At 36.3% G+C, this 23,207-nt stretch overlaps 1 protein-coding gene across 1 annotated transcript; it reads right to left on the bottom strand.

Moving 5' to 3' along the window:
• Positions 1-422: 422 nt before the first annotated feature.
• CAMLG (calcium modulating ligand) lies at positions 423-17,060 on the bottom strand. The gene is made up of 4 exons (XM_027849211.1): positions 16,733-17,060; positions 13,731-14,191; positions 12,041-12,106; positions 423-1,560 (listed from the first exon to the last, which is right to left on the bottom strand). The coding sequence occupies exons 1-4, from the start codon at positions 17,016-17,018 to the stop codon at positions 1,369-1,371; spliced, it is 1,005 nt and encodes a 334-aa protein (XP_027705012.1). The 5' UTR covers positions 17,019-17,060; the 3' UTR covers positions 423-1,368.
• Between the last annotated feature and the right edge of the window lie 6,147 nt (positions 17,061-23,207).

The following is a 23,207-nucleotide window of genomic DNA, read 5'->3' as shown; positions in this document are numbered from 1 at the left end:
TTGTAGGGATTAAAGCTGGCCTCAAGTGAGCAAGGTTGGGGTTTTGAGACAATGTCAAGTTCCTAGATCAAGATTCCTGGAGAGAAGTTCCTAACAAAGTCAAATTCTTGAATGCAGTACGAGATGGAGCTAAGGAGCAGCAAGGGATAGAAAATAAAAGCGATGGTCCTATCATTTCATTAACTCTATTTAGGGCATGTGCAAGATAAAACTGAACAAGAAAAAACATTTCTATATTTGATTATAAGAACTGTTGAGGGCAGCTAGGTGGCGCAGTGGATACAGCACTGGCCCTGAAGTCAGGAAGACCTGAGTTCAAATCTGGCCTCATACCAAACACTTGACACTTACTAACTGTGAGACCCTGACAAGTCACTTAACCTCAATTGCCAAAAAAACAAACAAACAACAACAAAAAACTGTTGAATTAATGAATATTTCTAATATACAAGTCCCATAAAAATCTCTAAGAAAATATAATTAGTAGCAATTCTTTCATATCTTACACTAGAAAGACAGCCTCCCTCAAATGAGGAAACCTATCAAGTCAGTTTGTATAAACTTTTCTCTGCTTCTGGGTTGTAGACCTGAGCCAATAAGTTATCAAAGAGAAATCATTTTCCTTTTCAGATGAAAGAAAATAAGAATAGTATAAGACTAAATCAACAAGAGTTAATAAAGGTTGATTTGGAATGCCATATTTTTGATCATTCAAAATAAAACAAAACATTTTCCAATTAAATGGCAGAAACACAACAGATAACTTCCCAAGCCTCCTCCAATTTCATTTGTATAAATGGACTTCTATATTTGATTAAATATTAGAGGTCAAACTGAAAATAAAGAAATGTTTTCAATGAAGAAAAATGAAGAAATTAACTGTTTGATTACTTCATTCAATTACTGGATCTTACATTGTATACAAGTAGGTTAGAAAACACAGTTAATTTAATTTTATGGATAAGATGGACTCATTTATTTTAAGAGAAGGAAAAACAAATACCGGAAGCAGTTCTTAGGGATGGCTAAGACAATGTTTAACAGTTCTGCAAAGAGTACAAAGACCTTAGTTGTATTATTATAGGTCAAAAAAGAATATAACCTGAGGGGAATGTAGGCCAGGGCAACAGATACACCTTTTAAATGAGTAAGACAAATAAATGAATGACATGTACTCTATTCTTTACATCAGGACCAGTATAACTGCAAAACTTTTGAACTGGGAACCCTGCCATTCAAAATCCAGTGGTTTTACAACTCCTATCAAGTAAGAATGCTATAAAAGTATAAACTGGTTTCTTTTCCTTAGACTAGTAGAGAACAGAAAATTGGCTTTATAAGATACTCTTTCGGGTTCTATTATAGCTTTCATGGAACTTCAGAGCCCCAAAAAACAAGCAGTTCATGGCAGAAGATGAAAGTGAAAAAGTAGACACAAAGGTCTGTGAAAACATCTCCCATTTTACTATAGGTATCCATGGAACGACTGATTACTTCAGCTGGGATTCCAGACAATAAAAGTGCAGCGGTTAGTACTGTTGTCTTCACCTTCTTTTCACTCTAAACAAAGAAAAAGCAGGGATAAATAAATTCAAACACAACTTTCAGCAAATAACAAGTCCTGTGAAAAGTTTTAGTTGTAGTATTTTTTTGCAAAGCATGACTACACAAACTGCTAGTTTAGTTTTAAAGCATTAATGGACAGAAAATCACATCAACAAATGTTTACTGAGCACCTGCTACAGGCAAGGTGGTCACTGCACCATGTGTTGTAGATACAAAGAATCGTAATTGTGGATATTTATATAGTCATTTACCATTTGAGCCTAATGATAATATTTTTGAAGTACATTACTTATATTACTATATATTCTACATTCCAGCCAAATTGATTTAATTCCTGTTGCCCAAATTTGGCATTCCATTTTCTGCCTCCACATCTTTGACAAGGTAATGCTCTTTATGCCTATAGATCCCTCTCATTTCCTCCTTTTAAAATCCCTAGTTTCCCTTAAGGCTCAATTCAATTAGAACTTTCCCAAAGAAGCCTTTCCTAAGTACTCTAGTCATATTACTGCTCTGTCCTTCTTTCTCAATGATCATGTATAAACTTCCTGATTATATATTGTATTCCGCTAGTTGAAGTAGGCTCCTTGAGAGTAGAGACTGTTTTTCCTATTGTATTTGTACCCCTAGTACCTATTTAAGCACAATAGGTGCATAAGAAATGATTGTTGGATTACACAGCATTGGTAATATAATTACTATCACTTACAGATGAATAAAATTAATGTGGATGAACTGTCCAGTCTTACAACCAAAAAGCAACAGAATTGACTGAACTTTAGTAATTGCTATAATTATAACATGAAAGATTGAGGAAAGAGTCAAAGATGACTGAAATTTCGAATCTGCCTGAGTGGGAGAATGATTGTACCCTTTAGGGTGAACAAAGGATGTTGGCAGGGGATGAAGGAATGAAGGCAGAATGGCAAGGAAAGGTGATAAAAATCATTCTGAAACATCCACAGATTTTAATTTGACTGTAGGGACTCTAAATGTGAGATCATTATTCAATGGCATATAGGTGAGTATATTGCTGAAGGACTCAAATCATTACAGTCTTGACCAAGGATAACCTATATAAATGAAACCATTAAAAAGGAGAAGTTGAACCTAAACAAAAGGATTGTTCACAGAAACTCACTCTGTGGAGAAGCAAAAAGAAACAAACTGGGGGGAGTTGGTTTTCTTATACCCCCTAAAGCAATAAGAAACATTATTTCATGGGATACTGAACTATCTTATATTGCAGTACTCATGAATTTGTAAAAGTACTTTCATCAAAATAGCTGCACCTTATTCACCAATATTTATGAGGAAGATGGAACACAGAAAGAGAATTTCTAGGAAGATCCAGACCCTCCAAATATTATATTAATATATACTTTGATATTCTGTGACTTCAAAAGGTATATGAGAAATATATTGGAAAGCACAGATTAAATTTCCCCCACGGCAAAAATGAAATTTTTTTTTAACACACTTCTGACTTATTATTGGTATGGGAATCACCCTTCAACCACCTGTCTGTATATATAGTCCAACCTGATTTAGAGCAAAGATCAGAATTAGTAAAACACTAGAAGAATCATAATGATAAGAAAATATGAATGCAATTGAAACAACTCAATCTTGAACTATTTAAATAGGAAACTGATAACAAAAACATGTAATGGAAAACAGAAAATACATTAACACCAATTATAATTTTATACAATATAAATCAATACTTATAACAAGGAGATCAAAAAAGCAAGTCAGTCAGCTAATACTTGCTTTACTTGACAAGCAATGCGAGATGGTGGCTAAAGGCAACATCAGTTTAGAATATAAGCTTCTTTGTAAAAACTTTACCAAGATTAATGATTATGAGTAGTAAAGCTTCATAAAGCAAAGAGAAGCAGTTTAAGTTAAAAACAATTTAAAGAAATTTTGGCAAATCATTTCTTAAATATAAAAAGAACTGAGTCATATTTATAAGAATACAAGTCATTCCCTAAATGATCCAGGGATATGAATAGGCAGTTTTCAGATGAACAAATTAAAGCTATCTATATAGTCACAAGAAAAAATGCAAATCAAAACAACTCTGAAGTACAACCTCATACCTATCAGATAGGCTAACGTGACAGAAAAGAAAAATGAAATACATTGGAGATGATGTGGGAAAATTTTGACATTAATGCATTGTTGGAGTTATGAACTGATCCAACCATTTGGAGCTATGCCCAAAGGGCAATCAAATTATGCATCCTTTTGATTCAGCAATACCAGGTCTAGTAAGTCTGTATCCCAAGGAGATCATAAAAAAAGGAAAAGGACCCCACATGCACAAAAATATTTACAGTAGCTCTTTTTGTGGTGGCAAAGAATTGAAAACTGAGGGAATGCCCATCAATTGGGGAATGGCTGAACAAGTTGTGGTATATGAATGTAATGGAATACTATTGTGCTATAAGAAATGATGAACAGGCAGATTTCAGAAAAAGGAAAGGCTTACATGAACTGATGCTGAGTGAAGTGAGCCAAATCAGGAGAACATTGTACACATAACAGCAACATTGTACTATGTTCAACTATGATACTTAGCTCTTCTCAACAATACGATGGATCTAAGACAATTCCAAAAGACTCATGATGGAAAATGTTATCCACACCAAAGAAAGAACTATGGAGTATGAATGCAGATTAAAGTATACTATGTTCACTTTTTTTGTTTTTGTTTCTTTCTCTTGGTTTTTTCCTTTTGTTCTGATTCTTCTTTCACAACATGACTAATGTAGAAATGTTTAACATGACTGTACATGTATAACCTGTATCAGATTGCTTGATGTCTTGGGGAGGGTAGGGAGAAAAATTTGGAACTCAAATTATTAAAATGAATATTGAAAAAAACTATCTTAATATGTAACTGGACAAAAGAAAACACTATTTGCAAAAAATTAATAAAAAGAAAAAAAAAAGAAAAGAAAAAGGAAAAAAATGCTTGGCAAGACACCCAAATACATTTTGTGGGCATTTAAAGCTGAATGTGGAAGGTCAACAAACTGAAGAAAAATGGAAAACATCTACAAATATTTTTATATGAAACTTTTCACTACCAGGATTACCACACTTGGAATCATAAGGCCCAAATCTGTTTACAGAGAAAACAGAAATAGCACTCGAGGATAAAGATGGGAAAAGCAGCTAGAATGGCAACATATATACAGATGAGATCCTTATCAGAAGTAACAAAAGTTTGAGGGATCAATGTATAGGTACTTGAGGAAGGGAAAGATGCCAAAGGCATGGGAGGAAAAAATTCTACATTTTATTAATCCAAAAAAAAAAAAAAAAAAGGGACAGAAAGAACATTAACAACTATTGATGTACATGCTTACTTTTGCATCTATAAAAAAAAACCTTAATGAGATTCACCTATAGACGTACAGGGGCTATTTTTGATAAAGCTTTTAATAGAAATGGGAAAGTTTTTTTACAGAATTCTACAATGGACAACATCTTTTCCACTATGCAACTAACAAAGATATGTAGAGATAAGCTCTCAGTGTTTATTATGAAAAAGGAAAACGCTGATTTAAAGGCTCTTCCAACAAGGTTAATCTCCTATACTTACATAACATCATTCAAAATTCCTTGAAAGATAGAAAAGAAGTAGCCTTTTTCAATAATCCTTTTACAATAAACATCAGGCAAGGCATAAAACAGGCAGGCATGTTTGCCAAAGGCATTCGCCAATGTGATGGAGAGCCACTCCAGAATAAAAATTAATAAGGGATTCCCTCAGAAATTGTGAACCTCCTCCAGATAGTCCTTTTTGCAGAAAACATAGTAGTGACTGCATCAAACCCCAGAACACTGCAGAATTAACTAACATTTATATACTGCTTAAAGATTTACAAAATACTGTGTATGTATAAATATTTTGATCCTTCTAACAACCTATGAGGCAAGAGCTATTATTATTCCCATTTTACAGATGAGAAAACTGAAGTTGAGAGAGGCTAAATGACTCATTCAGTAACATAGTAAATGTCTACGGCAGGATTTGAACTCAAATCTTCCTGATTCCAAGTCTACTGCCCTATCCAAACTTTTGAGTGGTTATGGATAGATTGGTTGTGTTTATATAAATGACAGGTAGATAGCTCAGGTGCTCTACTACTATGCTTATGACGTTAGGAGAAAGGAAGGCAGGCTTCTAATATTATAAGAGGACATGGACAGAAAGGTTCAAACTTGTATTGTTAGTGGAAATATTCAAAACAATGAGTTCACAAATCCATTTAAGTATCTGAATATGATGAGCTGGGTTTTAAGACATATTTGAGTTGAAAACTAACCTGAATGGAAATATTCAACAGTCAAATGGAAAAAAAAAAAGCAAAACCAAGACGCCAGAACCGAAGATAGAGATGTGACCAACCTATGGGGACCATGGGAAATAGGTGGATGAGATTTCCAACTAGACAATATAGAAAGAGCTGAGAGTCAAGAACTGAATTCTGGGGAAGACTCGCAAAAACTGAATGAGAACACAAAAAAGGAATGATTAGAAACAGGAAAGGTGGAAGCTTCAAAGGTACAGGACTGCTACTCAATGTGGGTGGGATGATAATGGCAGAAGAGAGAGAAAGAATAGCAACGATTTTTTCTTTGCCAAGTTTTCTTTGACAAGACAATGATCTTTGGACTAGAAAGAGCAGAACAAACATGGCCAACAGAAAACTGATAATAATGATAAGTAGAGAGATGTATAGTAAGAGAGTTCCCAGCTATCCTTGATGAAGCTCAGACGAAAAACATCTCAGGGTTTTTTAAGAAGCAAAGAATGCATTTGCTTAAGCTGTTTTCAGTGATTACTAAAAGATTATAGAGGATGTAAGAGATGGAATAAGAATGTGAAGGCCAAACATTATAATTTTCAAAAGGAAAAAAAAATTCAATATAGGTTAGCATATTTGTCTTTGAGTCATGGCAAAATTCTAGAATGTATTATTAAAGGGATAGTTAATGGACAGAAAAGGAAGTGCTAATCACATAGAGCCAATATAGCTCCATCAAGAATAGTGTCCAAAAAAAAAAAAGTCCAGGGGCAGGTAGGTGGCGCAATGGATAGAGCACCGACTCTGGAGTCAGGAGGACCTGAGTTCAAATCTGGCCTCAGACACATAACACTCACTAGCTGAGTGACCCTGGGCAAGTCATTTAACCCCACTGCCTAGCAAAAAAATAAAAAATAAAAAAGAATACAGTGTCATCTAACCAAAGCAGAAAAACAGTGGACAACTGGATACTATGCTTCTCTTAATGAAGTCTAAGATAATATCAGCTACTGTTGTCAGGCAGTTCTGAAAGAGAATCCCTCTGAAATTTGGAGAAAAGTACTGGACTTGGAGCAAGGAAGACCAGACTTCAAATCTTCCCTCATTGATGCTTACTACCTATGTTATCCTAGTGGTCAATTCATCGTGTCAGACTAACCTCATTTCCTATTTTAACAAGAGAATATTACAAAGTTGGAAGGACTGACAGATGAGGGGAACATGGTAAATATAGTTTATCCAGATTTTAGCGAAGTATTTGACAAAGTCTCTAAGACTAGTCTTGTCCACAAGCTAGAGATGTGGACTAGATCACAGGTAAATATGGAAATTGTAAATAATTGGATGACCAAGTGCAAAATATAGTAATTAATGGTTTGATATCAACTTGGAAGATCTCCAGTTAGTGCTAGTGGATTCTGCACTTGGCCCTATGCTATTAGCCATTTTTAATCAATGATTTCAACAAAAGTATTGATAATAAAGGGTTGAGGGGAGTTGGGGGGGAAAGGTAAATGAACAAGCTGGATAACAAAGTCAGGATCTAAAAAGATCTTGACAGGAAAAAACACTGAACTGAATCTAAAGAGGTATAATCTAATTGAGATAAATTAATTTAGGTTTAAAAAACCCAACATAATAAGTACAAGAAGGGAAGGGGGAGGCTCGTAGTAGTTCGCTTGAAAAATATCTGTGAGTTTTGGAGGATAAGTTCGATATGAGTCAAGAGTATGACACAGTAGACAAAAAGCTAATATAATCTTAGCCTTCATTAAGAGAAACACAGTCTCCAATTGTGTCCACTATTTTTCTGCCATGGTCAGACTACACTTAAAGCTGTTTGGTTCTAAGTGCCACATTTTAAGGACACTGATAAGCTAGAGAATGTCTAGAAGAAAGTAGCCATGATGGTGGAGGGCACTGAAATCATGCCATGTAAGAACTGCCTGAAACGGAGATGATTAGTTAGCAGGAGAAGAAACAAACTGAGGGGATATAATAGCCATCTTCAAGTATCTGAAGGGCTTTCATGAAGAAGAGAGGTAAGACTGTTCTCCTGGGCTCCAGAAAGTAGAATCAGAATTAGGAAAACCGGTAGAAATTACAGAGGTTTGTAGTGAGCAAAAAAAACCTTTTTAACAAATAAGCTGTTTTTTCAGTTTTTTATTGTTGGTTTTTTTTTTTTTTTTGAGGCAATCAGACTTAAGTGACTTGCCTAGGGTCACAAAGCTAGTGTCTCTGAGGCCAGATTTGAAGTCAGGTCTTCCTGACTCCAGGGCTGGTGTTCTATCCAATGTGCCACCTACCTGCCCCTCAAATGAACTATTCTAATAGTGGAAAGAACTAGTTTCAGAGATAGTGTGTTTTCCCTAAGAAAAAGCAATCAAGCAAAGTCTGAATGACCACTAGCTGGATATATCACAGAAGGAATTTTTGTTGAGGAACTGCTAAAACTAGCTGACCATTGAAGCCCCTTTTAACTCTGAGGTTCTTTGTTTTGTTTTCGCTTTTTTTTTTTTTTTTTTTGGTGAGGCAATTGGGGTTAAGTAACTTGCCCAGGGTCACACAGCTAGTATGTGTCAAGTGTGTGAGGCCGTATTTGAACTTAGGTCCTCTTGACTCCAAGGCGCCGGAGCTCTATCCACTGCACCACCTAGCTGCCCCTTTGAGGTTCTTTGAATAGAACAAGGAGCACAAAAGTTAAGGAAATAGTTTTTAAAAGGCAGCTAAAGGGGTCAAAGAGAATAAGGGCTGAAGTTTTTCTTTCTTTTGTTTAAATATTTGTTTCTTCAATGATTTTCCCTTTATCCTCAGAGAATTCGTCGTGCTGTTGTTTTCTACTTTAGGATTGATATATTTAATTTTCATAAACCTTTCCACTCATCATTTAAAAGTTGGCTGAACATAGGAAAAAAAAATCAATTGTCTTTCTACCAGTGCCTTCATACAGTTAGTGCTCAAGAAAATTAGATTAACAGACATTCCAGGGGTAAAATTGTGTTTCTATAATGATTAAAGAAAAAGTAAAATATTACCCTCCTTTCCCCTGTGCTCCAAATCATAATATATTTAATGCTCATCAATTACTATGGGTCTAGATGAGTTGGATTCAGCTATCAGTCAAAAAAATTTTATAGCAAAGACAGACACACACTGTCTCTCTCTCATACAGGACAATTATAATTGATCTATAATTGATGGCTCAAAGACAGTAGCAAATGCTCAATTTTTCAGTGAGAAATTGAAAACTCAGTAATAAAGTATGTTGTGATTTTTTTTTCTTTTTAAAGAAGACACTACAAGAATGAGCAGACAGCATTTTAACTTGTCACTGTTATTCATTCTAACAATGTAAACAAAACATTGTATTTTCTAAATTCTGAAAAATGGGTTCATAAAAGAGAAAAGCTTTAAAGTAAAAAGACTTAAATACAATCAATTCATGTAGACCTATCTCAGACCAGGAATCATATATAATCGTTGTCAATTACAATTCTCTAGTCTGCTAATAGTTCTTTAAAATTCAATTTTTAAAAACTGCATAAATGAAACTATGTATCTCTTTTCTTTTTACCTTCTATATTAACAAAATAAGAAATAAAATTTTATATAAAACCCTTGGCATTTAGCAGGTTAGAATCAAACAAATCAGCAGGCGACAAAACTATAAATGTCTTTGTTGGGGGTCCCTTCCAGTGTCTGAAGTCCTGCTATTTTAACTTCAGTTTTCATTTTTTATTTAGTTAATTTGTATAAAATTCTGGATCTACCAATCTTCCTTTATGTCCTTTTCTATAAATATTTAGTCATCTAGTCCAATCCTCACAATTTAGAGAGGAGGAAACTGAGGTACAAAAAAGTTAAATGCCTTGCCCAGGGTTCACTTTGGTAGTCAACAGAGCTGGGGCCAAAATTTATTGTCATTCTTCAATAGTTATTTCTAGTTTTTTTTTTATCATTACAAATAGATACAGCAAAAGAATGTTTTTGCACAGGTATGAATATTTTTCAAGAAATTAGATCTTTCTTGATATTTTAACAATATAATCTTAGCAATGTAGCAGTATCTTTCTCCCTACAGTTTTGCCAATATTAGATTTTCTTCTTTTGTTCTTCTATTCTGCCTTTCTGATGGGTATCTTAAAGTTGTTTTCATTTATATGCTATTATTTATACATGATTATCACATTAACACATCATTTCATGAAGTTATAAACAGTTTACCATTCCTCTTTCATGTCATTTGACCATTTTTCTATTGGGGGGGTAACATTCTTAAAAATAGCTAGATGCTCAGAGGCTGCAGATGTCTCTTTTTACTGGTATGTTTTAAAAATGTTTTCTTTTAATTTTAGAGAGATTGTTTATTCATTCATGCAAAATCTTTTTTATCCTTTTAAACATTAACACTTCTGTTAATATTTCTGGTTTAAGTTTCTATTTCAATGATGATGGGACTTATAGGATACTAGTGTCCAAATCACCCTAAAGGCAATGGGAGAAGAACCTGGATAGGAATCAGTACACTCTAACACTAACAAATGAGGAATTTTGTAAATGTGTATAGGATGTTATCTAAGGAGCCTATGTTTTGTTTTGTTTTGTTTTTTTAAAAAGGCTGGTAACATGGTGAGACCAGGAAAACTAAAAGACAGTTTTAATATTAAAGGTTCTTAACCTGAACATCTATGAATCTGCATTTTTAAAAATATATTTTGATAACTGTATTTAATTATAATTGGTTTCCCTAATAATCCTATATATTTTATTGTGTTTGTTTAAAGTTACTTTTCTTCACATTGTTTCTATGGGTGTATGTTTGTGTGTGTTGGGGGGGAATGTGAAGAGTCCAGATCTTTTTCAAACCCTCACTTAGCCATCTTGACTTGAAGGCTCAAACTTTTCTTTTTACAAAGTAAAGACTCCCTTTCAAATCCTTTCAAAAAACAGAAGGAATACAGTTTTGCATTAAAGAGGAGCAATCTACATAGTTACAGCAATCATCAAATGGCAAGTTCAAAACAAAGGCATGTTCATCCTATCTTTCAGGCAAAGCAGTACCATCAACTTTTCCAACACTTTATTCTCTTCTCTTTCCTTACTGATATTGATCTCATGCTTTTGTTTTCTGCTCTTTTCAAGGAGGGGGTGACACAAGGCAGTTCACAGAGCCAAGAAACCCTTTAACAATGCCTTATTATTACTGTTTATTAGATATCACAATGAGATTTTTAAAAAAAACCCTAATTCAAATTTTAATTGATAGCTTTTGGTTTTAAAAATCACCTTTTTATTTCCAAATATATCTCATCCTCCCATATAGCTATCCTTTGTAAAAAATTTAAAAAAGGAAAAAAAAACAATGCGGTAAAATCAATCAACACATTGGCTGTGACCTATAGTAAATTCAGTGTTCTATAATCAAAGTCCCTGACCTCACCCAAGAAGGGAGTTAAGTACATTTTTTCCTTTTCTTCTTTGGGTCCAACCCTTGTATGAAAATTCATTTTCTTTTTTGATGAGGCAATGAGTCAATCGGGGTTAAGTGACTTGCCTGGGGTCACACAGCTAGAAAGTTTCAAGTGTCTGAGGTCAAATTTGAACTCAGGTCCTCCTGACTCCAAGGCTGGTGCACTATCTACTGAGCCACCCAGCTGCCCCTTAAAAATCTATTTTTGAGATAATTTTAGACACCAAATACCAGTGCCTAACTTACTAAGTATCGACTTACCTGTAAAATTTTAGTCCTAGAACACAAGGATCACTTCCATTTTTGTCTTTGTTATCTCTTGGCATAGTTCAGTGTTTAGCATAAAGTACATGTTTAATAAATGCTTGTTGAATTAAACTACTGATGCTGAAGAACATGATTCATTTCCCAAGGTTCTTTAACATTTTTGTGCCATGGACTCCTTTCACAATCTGGCAAAGTCTACAGACCCCCTTCTCAGAATGTTTTTAAATGTATAAAATAAAATACATAGGCTTACAAAGGAAACCAATTATGTTGAAATAGCTATCCAAGTATCTTTTTAAAAGTTCACAGACCCCAGCTTAAGAACCCCAAAATTACCTAAACATCTTTGAATATAACTCCACAAAAACAGAATTAGAAGACTTGCACATATTTTAGGTATAAATGAACTTACCTTTGGGAAGTACTTAGATAATCCCATGAATGCAAGTTGCAATGTAAGAAATGGAGCAAATATGGACTGTAAAGACAAAAGAGCAAATCAGCTGCTAGTGTACAAATTATTCAGAAATCACATTAAGTCAAATTAATGCCAACTGCAAAATTCAACTTAAAAATCACAGTAAAATACTTCATTTTAGGTAGCTTTAAAGAATATTCTTCCTATAGAAAGAAAGGTGAGGAGAACAAAAGAATTTTATTCATAAATACTGTTCCAAATTTCTAAGTCAACATCTGGACAAATGCCAATTTCTTTTAATGGACTGTCACTTCCAGCTAAACAAGTCTTCCTTTATGAGATGGTTTAAAGGTTATGTGGAAATACACACATAAGTACTCTTGTGTAAATATGTATACATATATATGAATATACATCAATGTGTATATGTGTATATATATATATGTACATATGTCTATATTGTGTATACACACACATTTATATATATACACATGTATATGTTGGGAAGGGGTGGGGAATGAAGTAGAGGGAGGTGTATGTATTTACAAGACAAGTGTTATAAATACATTTTACATAGTTACCTGGAAATCTTTTTTTCAAAAATACAAAAATCACAATCAGAATCTACACCCACACAAAGTCCAGGTTCTCATAATCTAGAAACAGGAAAGTTCATCAGGTCTTCACTCAGAGCCTGCTTACTCTAATTTAGCTAACTATACTATAACTCCTTACTACAAAACAACCAACAATACCTGTAACTGAAAAGGATCTAAAATGGAAAGTTCACATTTTAAAGAGATGTGGACCAAATACAGAAATTATGTTCATGGGTACAGTTCCTAACTAAAACACTAAATTATCAAGAAAAAATAAATTATGTTTAAAATATTTAAGAAGATAAAATGCTCCATAAAAATCTTTTTTTAAAAAAAGTTACAATGCTTAAAAGGCACATTCAATTATTTGGAAAATTAACTTATTTGGAAAACCTCATTCTCCAATGATTCAAGACGCAACTTTTTAAGAAAGTAATACAGAAGATATGACCTTACATAGACTCTAAAGTTCTGAAAATAGTTCTAACATACCTGTTGTAGAAAAGCTACAAGTTCCCTCTCATTAAGTTTTGGTGTCATGTAGAGTATAAACATATTGATATTTTTGTTCCATTTACGGTAATATATTTTTATCTTTGATACTTTGAATAATCATATAGCTTTCTAACTGAATATATGTCATCTTGTGTACAGGGAATGTTAACTAAGAAACAGTACTACTTCTTAGCTTCTCTGCAAATGCTCTTTCACTGTAAAACATAATTATTATAGTAGATTTCATTATCCAGTATTCTGCCAATCTAAACATTGGAATAATAGGAACTTGGACACTTCACAGTAAAGATAACCAATAGTTATGCTCAGAATAGTATTGTTTCAATACATTTGAATTTTTTGAAAAATAGTATTTAACATATGGTACACATGATCTCTATTAGGAAGAATATTTTATTAAATCAGAGCACCATACTATGTAACTCTTGAATAATAGAATTTATTTCCCATAAAAAGCACAAGGTTGGTAATATTAATCTACTAATGTTATTAAAGAACTCTGAAAAGGATCTTATTTTTAGATTTGAAACACCTTGTAATTGTTAATATCTTAAGTGTTCTTTTCTTACCAAATATTTGCATACAAAAGCCCGAACTCCAAGGGCAAGAAGAGCACATCCCACCAATCTGAAAATTCGAAAAGTATCAAATTCTTCCCCTGTACTTCCATTCTCTTGACTAGGTTTCTCACTAATCAATTGTTTTCTTAATTTCATTGCTTCATCAAATCTGGAAAGATACTGGTCTAAGCCATGCTGGGAGCTTCTCTGGACAGTTTCAGTTGTAAGGTCCCCTCTTTTTCGATGATGGAGTTCAAGGTTACCATCACTAGCACTCTCAGGTGGATTGATTAAAGAGTCCTTTTTATCTATCAGTTGGGTTCCCTTGATCTCTGTAATGCCACCCTGGTGGTCCACTGCTCCTGTGCTAGTTGAATCACCCAGCACCACTCGCTTTGAAACTGAAGGAACAGGGAGGGAGTTCAGCTTATCAGTGTCATGCTGCTTTGATTCTGTGTTCACTTCTTCTTCTAAGGAAAAAAAAAATAAAGCATGCATGCTATGTTATGGTAAACACAATATATATTAACATATAAAGAGCTTGCCACTGAGACAAGGAGCCATAAACATATTTAAAGTTATGGTTCTGAATCCAATTCATTAAAGACCTTGCAAAAACAACAACAAAACATATCCTCAGAATCACCCTTGTGAAATATTAAAACTAAACAAGGCAGAATAGATGTTCTTTCAGAGGATGAAATATGAGCTTTATGGGGGCAGGGATTTCAGTTCTTTTTAATCTAAAATTTAAAATGATTACTGAATATGGATTTCAAATTGTACAGGGTGTGGCTAAGTCAAACAGTACCTGCTCATGTAATCTTTCTATTGTAGAATTGTATATGCTGACATATTCCAAAAGATTTGAAAATGCTATTCTTTCTAAAAACATAGTTAGGAGAGGCAGCTAGGTAGCACAGTGAATAGAGCTCTGGCCTTGGAGTCTGGAGGACCTGAGTTCAAATCCAGCCTCAGACACTTAACACTTACCAGCTGTGTGACCTTGGGCAAGTCACTTAACCCCAATCACCTCATCAAAAAAAATTTAAAAAGATAGTTAGGAACTGCAAAGTAAAAATGGACAAAATGAAGAGAGTAATAAAATAGTTCACGAAATGGGAAAAAAATACATTAGAAAAAGGACTGTGAAGAAGTGCTTTTATGACTTGACAAAAGAAAATTTTTATAGCCTTAGGAGGTAGGTGTTTTAAGCATTATCCTTGTTGTGGATATCATCCAACAGAAGCTCAGAAAAGGTTAATAGAAACTGGCCCATGGTCAAAAGTTGCTAAGTGTTGGAGGTGGGGTTCTAACATAGATTTCAACTCACTCTAAGTCCAAGGTTATGTCTACTATACCCTGTTGCCTCCTACCATCTCTTTGATATTTGAAATGTACTTTAACATTTCCTTATTTTTCCAGCTCCCAGGCATATATGTATATATGCATAATTACATTTAAATATATATATATATATGTATATGTATATATATTTCCTTGGGTAGCTAGGCGGTACAGTGGACAGGCCTGGCCTCAGGAAGACCTGAGTTCAAATCTGGGCCTCATACACCTACCATCTGTGTGACTCTGGGCAAATCACTTAACTATTTTTGCCTCAGTTTCCTCATCTATAAAATGAGCTGGAGAAGGAAATGGCATATCACTTCAGTACTTTGCCAAGAAATGCCCAAATGGGGTCACAATGAGTGAAATGATGACTGAACAAGAACAAACTATGCTGCCTTAAATTTTAAGCCTGTGCTTCTATAACTGAGTCTACCCAGAATACTGCTACTTCTTCACAAAAATATATATAAATCTGTTATCAGTTTGCAAGTGGTGATAAAGGCCATTTAATAAAGGGAATGTTCAATGCAATTGGAAGTACAAACTGGGAGAAAATGTAGATTAAAAGTATTTTAAAATTCAGTTTGTAAATTACTAACATAAGTTTCTAAAGGGTTAAGACTATGTCTTCTTTAAATTTGTGCCTCGTCAGGGGCCTACCACAGTGCACTAAACATGGTAGTATACATTTAACTTTTATTCAAAATCAAAGTTTACCACTCATAGTTATTCCACACGGGAAACTTTCTCTAAATGTAAACTGTTTAGTTAAAAATGCTTCTTTTGCTAAGTGACATCATAACATTTCTTACAAGATTTGTACCATTTACAATAACACCTCTAACTCAATAAAGGTGGTTATCGGGATATCTAGAGCTGAAGCAAAATAAATGAAAGGCTTTGTTTTCCACTGCCTGACAGTGTCTAAAAACAAGGAATGAGAAAGACACAAAAGCAAAAAGATATCACCTAAAATTAATCGATTCTACTAACACAAATACATCTCTCAGACTGCTATTTAGATACAAGAGAACAGCTAAGAACCAGTCCTCCCTACCCCCAAATTCCACCATTCCTATCCCTGATTCAGCAGGACCACAGGTTACCAATATTGTGGGTAATAAATGCAAAGTACAACCCTTTTTTTAATGCAGGTGAGAAAGAGATGAAAGGATGAAAAGAATGGAAGGAAGGAAGGAGAGAGAGAGGAATAGTAGGGCAGTGGAAGGGGGAGGGACATTGGAGAACGGGTCTATACGGCTGGGCAGTCTGACAGAAGAAGGGGAAATGCCTTTTGGGGTGGCCAGGAAAGCAGTCTTGCTGGGGCTGACGAAGCACCAGTCGGTCTTCTGGAGGTAAGGGAGAGCTCCACCTCTCAAAGGTGTGCAGGAACGAGAGGGAAACTTTCACTGGGGTCGCGGGCCGCAGGGCTCCGCAAGGACCCCCCGCGGGGAGGCAGGGGGCAGGGCTGAGGGCTGGGCCTTCGGGGTTACTCCCGCCCGGGCCAGGCGCAGGAGGAGGCGGGGCGGGGGCTGCGCCCGACAGAACCAGGCGGAGGGGAGGACACCCGGGGTCCCGGCTGGGTGCCAGGTGCCGCATTGGGGTAATTTTGGGGCGCGAGGGGGGCCCCCACGGGCTCTCGCCGAGGGCCGGGGACTTACCCGGAGGCCCCAGCTTCTCGCCCGTGGCGCTCCCGCTCCTGTGGAAGCCCATGATCCGGTTGATTCGCTGCTCCGAGTTCATTAGCAGCTTTCTTCGCCTCAGCTCCGCCCGGCGCTGGGAAGTAGACAGGCCCGCGCCCTCCGAGGGCCCGGGCGGTCCGGGCCCGTCATCCTCCGTGGCGCCGGCCAGCGGCTCCATCCCGGCCTGAGGCGGCACCACCCAAGGTGAGGCAGCGGTCCGCTGGTCCCCCTCACACAATGGGCTCACTCCCCCAGGAACGCGCATGTGCTGTCCTTCCCTAGCCTCGCGCAAACAGGGGGACGAGGGAACGCGCTGCTCCGCCCCTCCCCCCACCCCGCGCGCAAGCGCACTACAGAACCTTCCAAAGCTTGTCGTTGGAGGCGGTGCGAGGCTGCGCCTTCCCCCGCCCCGTTTTCGGACCACGTGACGCACAGCCATCTTTAGTCCTGCTTAGTGCTAAACTTAACGATAGGGTAGTGTTAAAAAACATTATTTTAGACGCGGTTCCGGTGCGAAGTTCAGGAGTTGGGAAAGAAGCAAAAATTATTGCATTGAATCCCTTGAGAAAATTAACCATCCTCCTACTCACACGGGCTTGAAACCTGGGTGTCATTCTCAGTTCTGTTGCCTGCTGCTGTCAGTTCTACCTTCCAGCATCTCTCATCTTTCCTCTGACGCTGCCACAACCCTGGTGCAGGCCCCATCACCTTACACCTGGACGGTAGTCTTGTGGTTGCCCTCCCTTCCTAAAGACTCCCCCCACTTCACTTCACACTCCCCGCAGCAAGGTGATCTTCATAAAGCATAAGTCAGATCTTCTCACTTCCCCATATTCCACGAACTCCAGTGGCTCTTTGACTCCAGAATAAAATAGACAATCCCAAGCTACAAAGAGAAGAAATCTGTTCACAACTTAGAGAAGTGGCTTCATCGAAGGAATTTGTGGAGCTGGGTTCCAGAAACCTTAATATGACAATTCTGTTAAAATACAGAGGTGACATTAATAAGTGGACTTATAATGTCGAGATCAGATTTGGGAGAGTGGTTTGAGTGTGAAAGAATTCAGACGTTCTCTTTTAGCCATTGGGAACTTTATTAAGGTGAACACATAGGGACCTTTACCGTAGCAGCAAAGCTACAATTAAGGTACTGGTTATTTAGGGGAACTAGGATTATATAGAGATGTGCAGGATGATGATGTAGTTTTAGGGTTTTATAGTGGTTAAAGATAAGGACAGGAATCCAAGATCAGGAGGAAAGCAGAAAACTGGGAAAGAATTTTTACAACCAGTGTCTCTGATAAAGGCCTCATATCTAATATATGTAGAGAGCTAAGTCAAATTTATAATAATACAAGTCATTCTGCAAGAGATAAATAGTCAAAGGATATCCGATGTATAAGTAAAGCCTATGTCAAGTCAAAACAGGTACTTTTCAGAGGAAGAAACTGAAGTTATCTATAGTCATATGAAAAAATGTTCTAAATCACTATTGATTGGAGAAACGCAAATCAAAACAACTCTGAGGTACCACATTACATCTATCAGATCAGCTGACGTGACGAAACAAGACAATGATAAATGTTGGAGAAGATGTGGGAAAATTTGAACACTAATGTATTGTTGGTGGCGTTGTGAACTGATTCAACCATTCTGGAGAGCAATTTGGAACTATGCCCAAAGGGTTACAAAATTGCATATACGCTTTGACCCAGCAATACCACTTCTAGGTCTGTATCCCAAAGAGATTACAAAAATGGGAAAAGGACCCACGTGTACAAAAATATTTATAACAGCTCTTTTTGTGGGGGCAAAGAATTGGAAATTGAGGGATACCCATCAATTGGGGAATGGCTGAACAAGTTGTAGTATATGAATGCAATGGAATACTATTGTGCTATAAGAAATGGTGTGCAGGCAGGCTTCAAAAAACCTGGAAAGACTTACATGAATTGATACAGAATGAAATGAACAGAACCAGGAGAACAATGTACACAGTAACAGCCACATTGTACAATGACTAACTTTGATAGACTTGGCTCTTCACAGCAATGCAAGAATCTAAGACAACTCCAAAAGACTCATGATGGAAATTGCTATCCACATCCAAAGAAAGAACTATGGAGTCTGAATGTGGATGGAAGCATACTATTTGCTCTCCTTTTCCTTTGTTGTTTTGTTTTATTGCTTCATTCTTGTGGTTCCTCCTATTAGTTCTAATTGCTGTTTCCATCATGACTAATGGGAAAATGTGCTTAATATGAATATAAGTAGAGCTTATATCAGATTGCACTCCATCTTGGGGAGGGGAGAGGAATGTGAGGGGGAGAAAATTTAAAACTCAAAAGTTTATGGAAGTGAATGCTGAAAACTAAAAATAAATTAATTATCAAGGGGAAAAAAGATAAAGACAGGATAATGAAGACGAGGGAAATTTTATGACACAAGATGAGGGAGACAAGGAATTTTATGGTCCCAGGATAAAGGGAAGTTTTATGGTGCTTCAACATAAGGGGAAAAGGACTTTAGGATGCTCTCAAGTTACAGGATGAACTACAGAATGAGCCCCCCTTCAGGAGGGGCCTCACCAAGTACTGGGACAGTATATATGTCTCTGGGACATAAGGGAATTTTGGGGAAAATTCTGGTAATAGAAAATGAAGTTCAATCATTTTTCGGTGGTGTCCAACTCTTCATGATCCATTTGGGGTTTTCTTGGCAAAGAGACTGGAGTGATTTGCCATTACCTTTTCCAGCTCATTTTACAGATGAGGAAACTGAGGTAAATAGGGTTAAGTGACCTGCCCAGGGTCCACAGATAGTAAGTGTCTGAGGCCAAATTTTTTTAATATTCTCTTTAACCCTTAGGGTACTGTTTGTATCCACAGCACTAGCACTATCAAGATTGGCTATTTCAACTTCAAGATTAGTTCAGTGTTCAGTTTATAGATGTGAAGAATTATTCTCTACTTTCCAAAATTAAAAGCAACAAATGAATTACTATACAACCCAAAAAATTCTTCCAATAGTTGCATCAAGCATAGAAACTTACACTTCATTGAATCTTTCACAGTCATACTCAAATTTGACAGCCAAAAAGATTAAAAGCGTGCAAAACCATCAGCAGAATTTAAGTTTTCATGACATTAAAACTTTATTGAAAGTTTTAGTTTGGTTTCTCTTTTATATTTCAGTGTATGTTTAATAGGGTAGTGCTTATGGCTTACTATAGTCATATCCCTTTTATAAAATCCATAAAATTTAGAGCGGGAAGGATTTTGGATATCATCTGATCCAACCCAGCACTTTACATATGAGGAAACTGAAGTTCAATAAAGTGAAGTGACTTGTCCCAGGTCATAAAGGTCCTCTGACTCCAAAGTCCATATATGGTCTTTTCACAACTACATAGTACTTTTTAAAAAGATTTATTGATGTCTTTTGTTTCCTAAGGGCAGCTAGGTGGAGCAGTGGATAGAGTGCTGGGCCTAGAGTGGTGAAGACTCATCTTCCTGAGTTCAAATCTAGCCTTAAATAAATAAATTTGGCCTCAGACACTTACTAGCTGTGGACCCTGGGCAGGTCACTTAACCCTATTTACCTCAGTTTCCTCATCTGTAAAATGAACTGGAGAAGGAAATGGCAAATTACTCCAGTCTCTTTGCCAAGAAAACCCCAAATGGATCACAAAGAATTGGACACCACTGAAAAGCAATTGAACTTTATTTTCTATTACCATAATCTCCCCCAAAATTCCTTTCTGTCCCAGAAAGCCACCTCATAACAAATAACATTTTTGAAAACAAAAAATAAACATGAAAAAAATCTGAAAATGTGTGCAAATGTATACTTATGAACATCCCACCTCAGAAAAGGTGGAAGTGTCTTCTCATATCTCTTGAGCCAAATTTGTTCTTTAAAATTTTGCAACATTCACTTTTAAATATGTGTGTGTGTGTGTGTGTGTTTCTGTTTATATTGCTGTAGTCAATTTGTGTATTTTTTTCTTGGTTCTATTTACCGTACCCTGCATCAGTTCGTGTAGATCTTTCCATGCTTCTCTGTGTTCACCCCACTCATTTCTTACAGCACTATAATATTCATTATTTTCATATAGTGCAATTTGTTTAGCCATTCCTCAATTGATGGATGTCTACTTTGTTTCCAGTTATTTGCTATCATAATTATATTGCTTCTATTTTGTTCTCTATAAGGACTTTCTTCTTATCAATGGTTTAGTAAGGGAATCTCAAGGTCAAAGGTGTGGGCACTTCACTTTACTTGCACAATTCCAAATTACTTTCCAGAATGGTTATACTTATTCACAACTTTACCAACTAGTGTGCCTATCTTCCCACAACCCCTCCAACATTGATCACTTCTATCTTTGGTCATTTTTACCAATTTGCAGGATGTGAGGTAAAATCTCAAGGCTGTTTTTATTTGCATTTTTCTTCCTACTGTTTTGGAGCATTTTTTTAATGTATTTGTCTCACATTACTTTGGTTAATGGCGATTCCAAATTGGCTTCTAAGTCACATAATTTTAGGACTAGCTTTTGTCCTTTCAAACTGTTTCTCAATAAGGGAAAAGGTTGCTTGAACTATTATGCAGCTTTGACGAAATCACCCCTGGCAGATCAGTGGGTAATAAACTACTCCTTACTGACCACTCATTCTTAATGAATGACACATCTTAGAAACAGTGTTTTGTTTGTTGGGTTTATCTTTTTTTTAAGATCATCAAAAAGTTTAAAAGTGATAGTCTCCTGGTCAAGTTAGACTAATTCACACACATACAAGCGCACACACACACATCTCAGAGAGTGTTACCTGTGCTTTAATAAATGTGACATTCCAGCTATCAGCAAATCTTAGCATAGGCAAAGTGACAATTTTCAGAGCTACAAAAGCAATTGTTGACAAAAATCAGAGTAGTTGGTTTGTCTATGGGACCTTCTCATCTCCCAGGGCAATGCTGCCCATTTGTCCAAAGCCACCTTCAGTTCAATGAATAAATGAGTACTACACACTGTCCACTGTGCACTTCAAGTCTTTGCTTTAAATATCCTGCTTTTGCCAAAATTCCTTCCCCAATATAAAAACTTGAGTTGCCTAATTATCTCCTATCTTTAGAAAATCTCTGTCTTACTAAAGAATACTCACAAGGTGGTATTTGTACTTTCATAACTAATTGGCAAAAACATTGGTGATAAATCTGAGCAGAAATGCCTGTCCTTTGTCCACTTGGCAGAGCTGTGCTAGGCTCTTTCCAAGGCAAGAATAAGGGATTGATGGACCATATCATTTTTCTCTCATGGGCTCACAGATCAGCTATAACCTAGTAGCAAAAGGGCATTTGCATTAGAAATGGCAACCTGTTCTTAATCTTTTCTAGTTTGGACTCCATTTTTAAATTTTCCCACATTCATTCATACTACAGTGTTTCTGGAGGGAGGAAAGACCAAGAACCTGATAAAGGTACCTTTCTATCTCTTGACAGAACTCCTATTCCTTGGGTCTCCTAGCAGGTCTCTGTAAATTGCATGTATACACAGCCAATGAAATACATAATGACTTACATTTATATAGTGGCTTACATTGAAAGTATCTTCTTTATACTAATCATGTGAAGTATTCCAATTATTTTCATTGTTTTTACAGATGAAGAAATAGAGGTGCAGAGAGGTTAGATATGTACATGGTTCCAAAACTAGTGACAGAAATGGGATTCAAACCCAGGTTTCCTGGGTCCAAGTCTGGTGCCCTTCATACTACTCCAGTGTTTCCAGTTAAGCAATCCAAAGCTATTCCACATGTACCTATATAACTTATGGCTATGATATAAAACTGACCATCTGAATTCATACCTCTTACAAAGAGAAGCACTTTCCTAGTATTTTGAGTATTAGGTTTCCAAATATCATGTGAAAATTGTCATGTACACACAAAAAAGTCCAATAACACACTGGATATGGAATTTCTTCAGCATTCTAAAGCAGTGGTTTTCTAAAGCCTAGTGATCCGTAGGCCAAAAAATCTTGGATCCAGGAGTCCATATGCTTACAAAATGTGCCATTAAAAATAATTTTAAATCTTTTAGCTCTAACAATACAAAGAAAGGGAGGCTTGGTGTAAGTGAACACCTTAGAGTTAGGTAGACCTGGTTAAAGTCAGGCCTCTTAACACCTAGTACTATGTGACCTAAGTGAGTTACAAACTCTCAGTGGCCCAGAAAACTAAGACTATGTTACCAACTAATTGCAAGTCTGCATTAGTGGAAAGACCTTACACACTTCACACTTGTAGCCCCCTACTCCCATACAGTCACAGGCTTGGATCCTTCTTCCCCAGTAACAAAAAAAGTCAGCATGGTTAAGTATAATAGATAAGAACACATAGATTTTACAGACCATATAACATATGCTTTTTTTATTCCTTTATTCTAAACTTAA

Source organism: Vombatus ursinus, unplaced genomic scaffold (assembly GCF_900497805.2).
Source record: "Vombatus ursinus unplaced genomic scaffold, bare-nosed wombat genome assembly UNPS02007284.1, whole genome shotgun sequence".
In the NCBI taxonomy this organism is placed as follows: domain Eukaryota; kingdom Metazoa; phylum Chordata; class Mammalia; order Diprotodontia; family Vombatidae; genus Vombatus; species Vombatus ursinus.
Note: the sequence above shows the minus strand (reverse complement) of the source record. Positions and strands in the feature narration are given on the sequence as shown.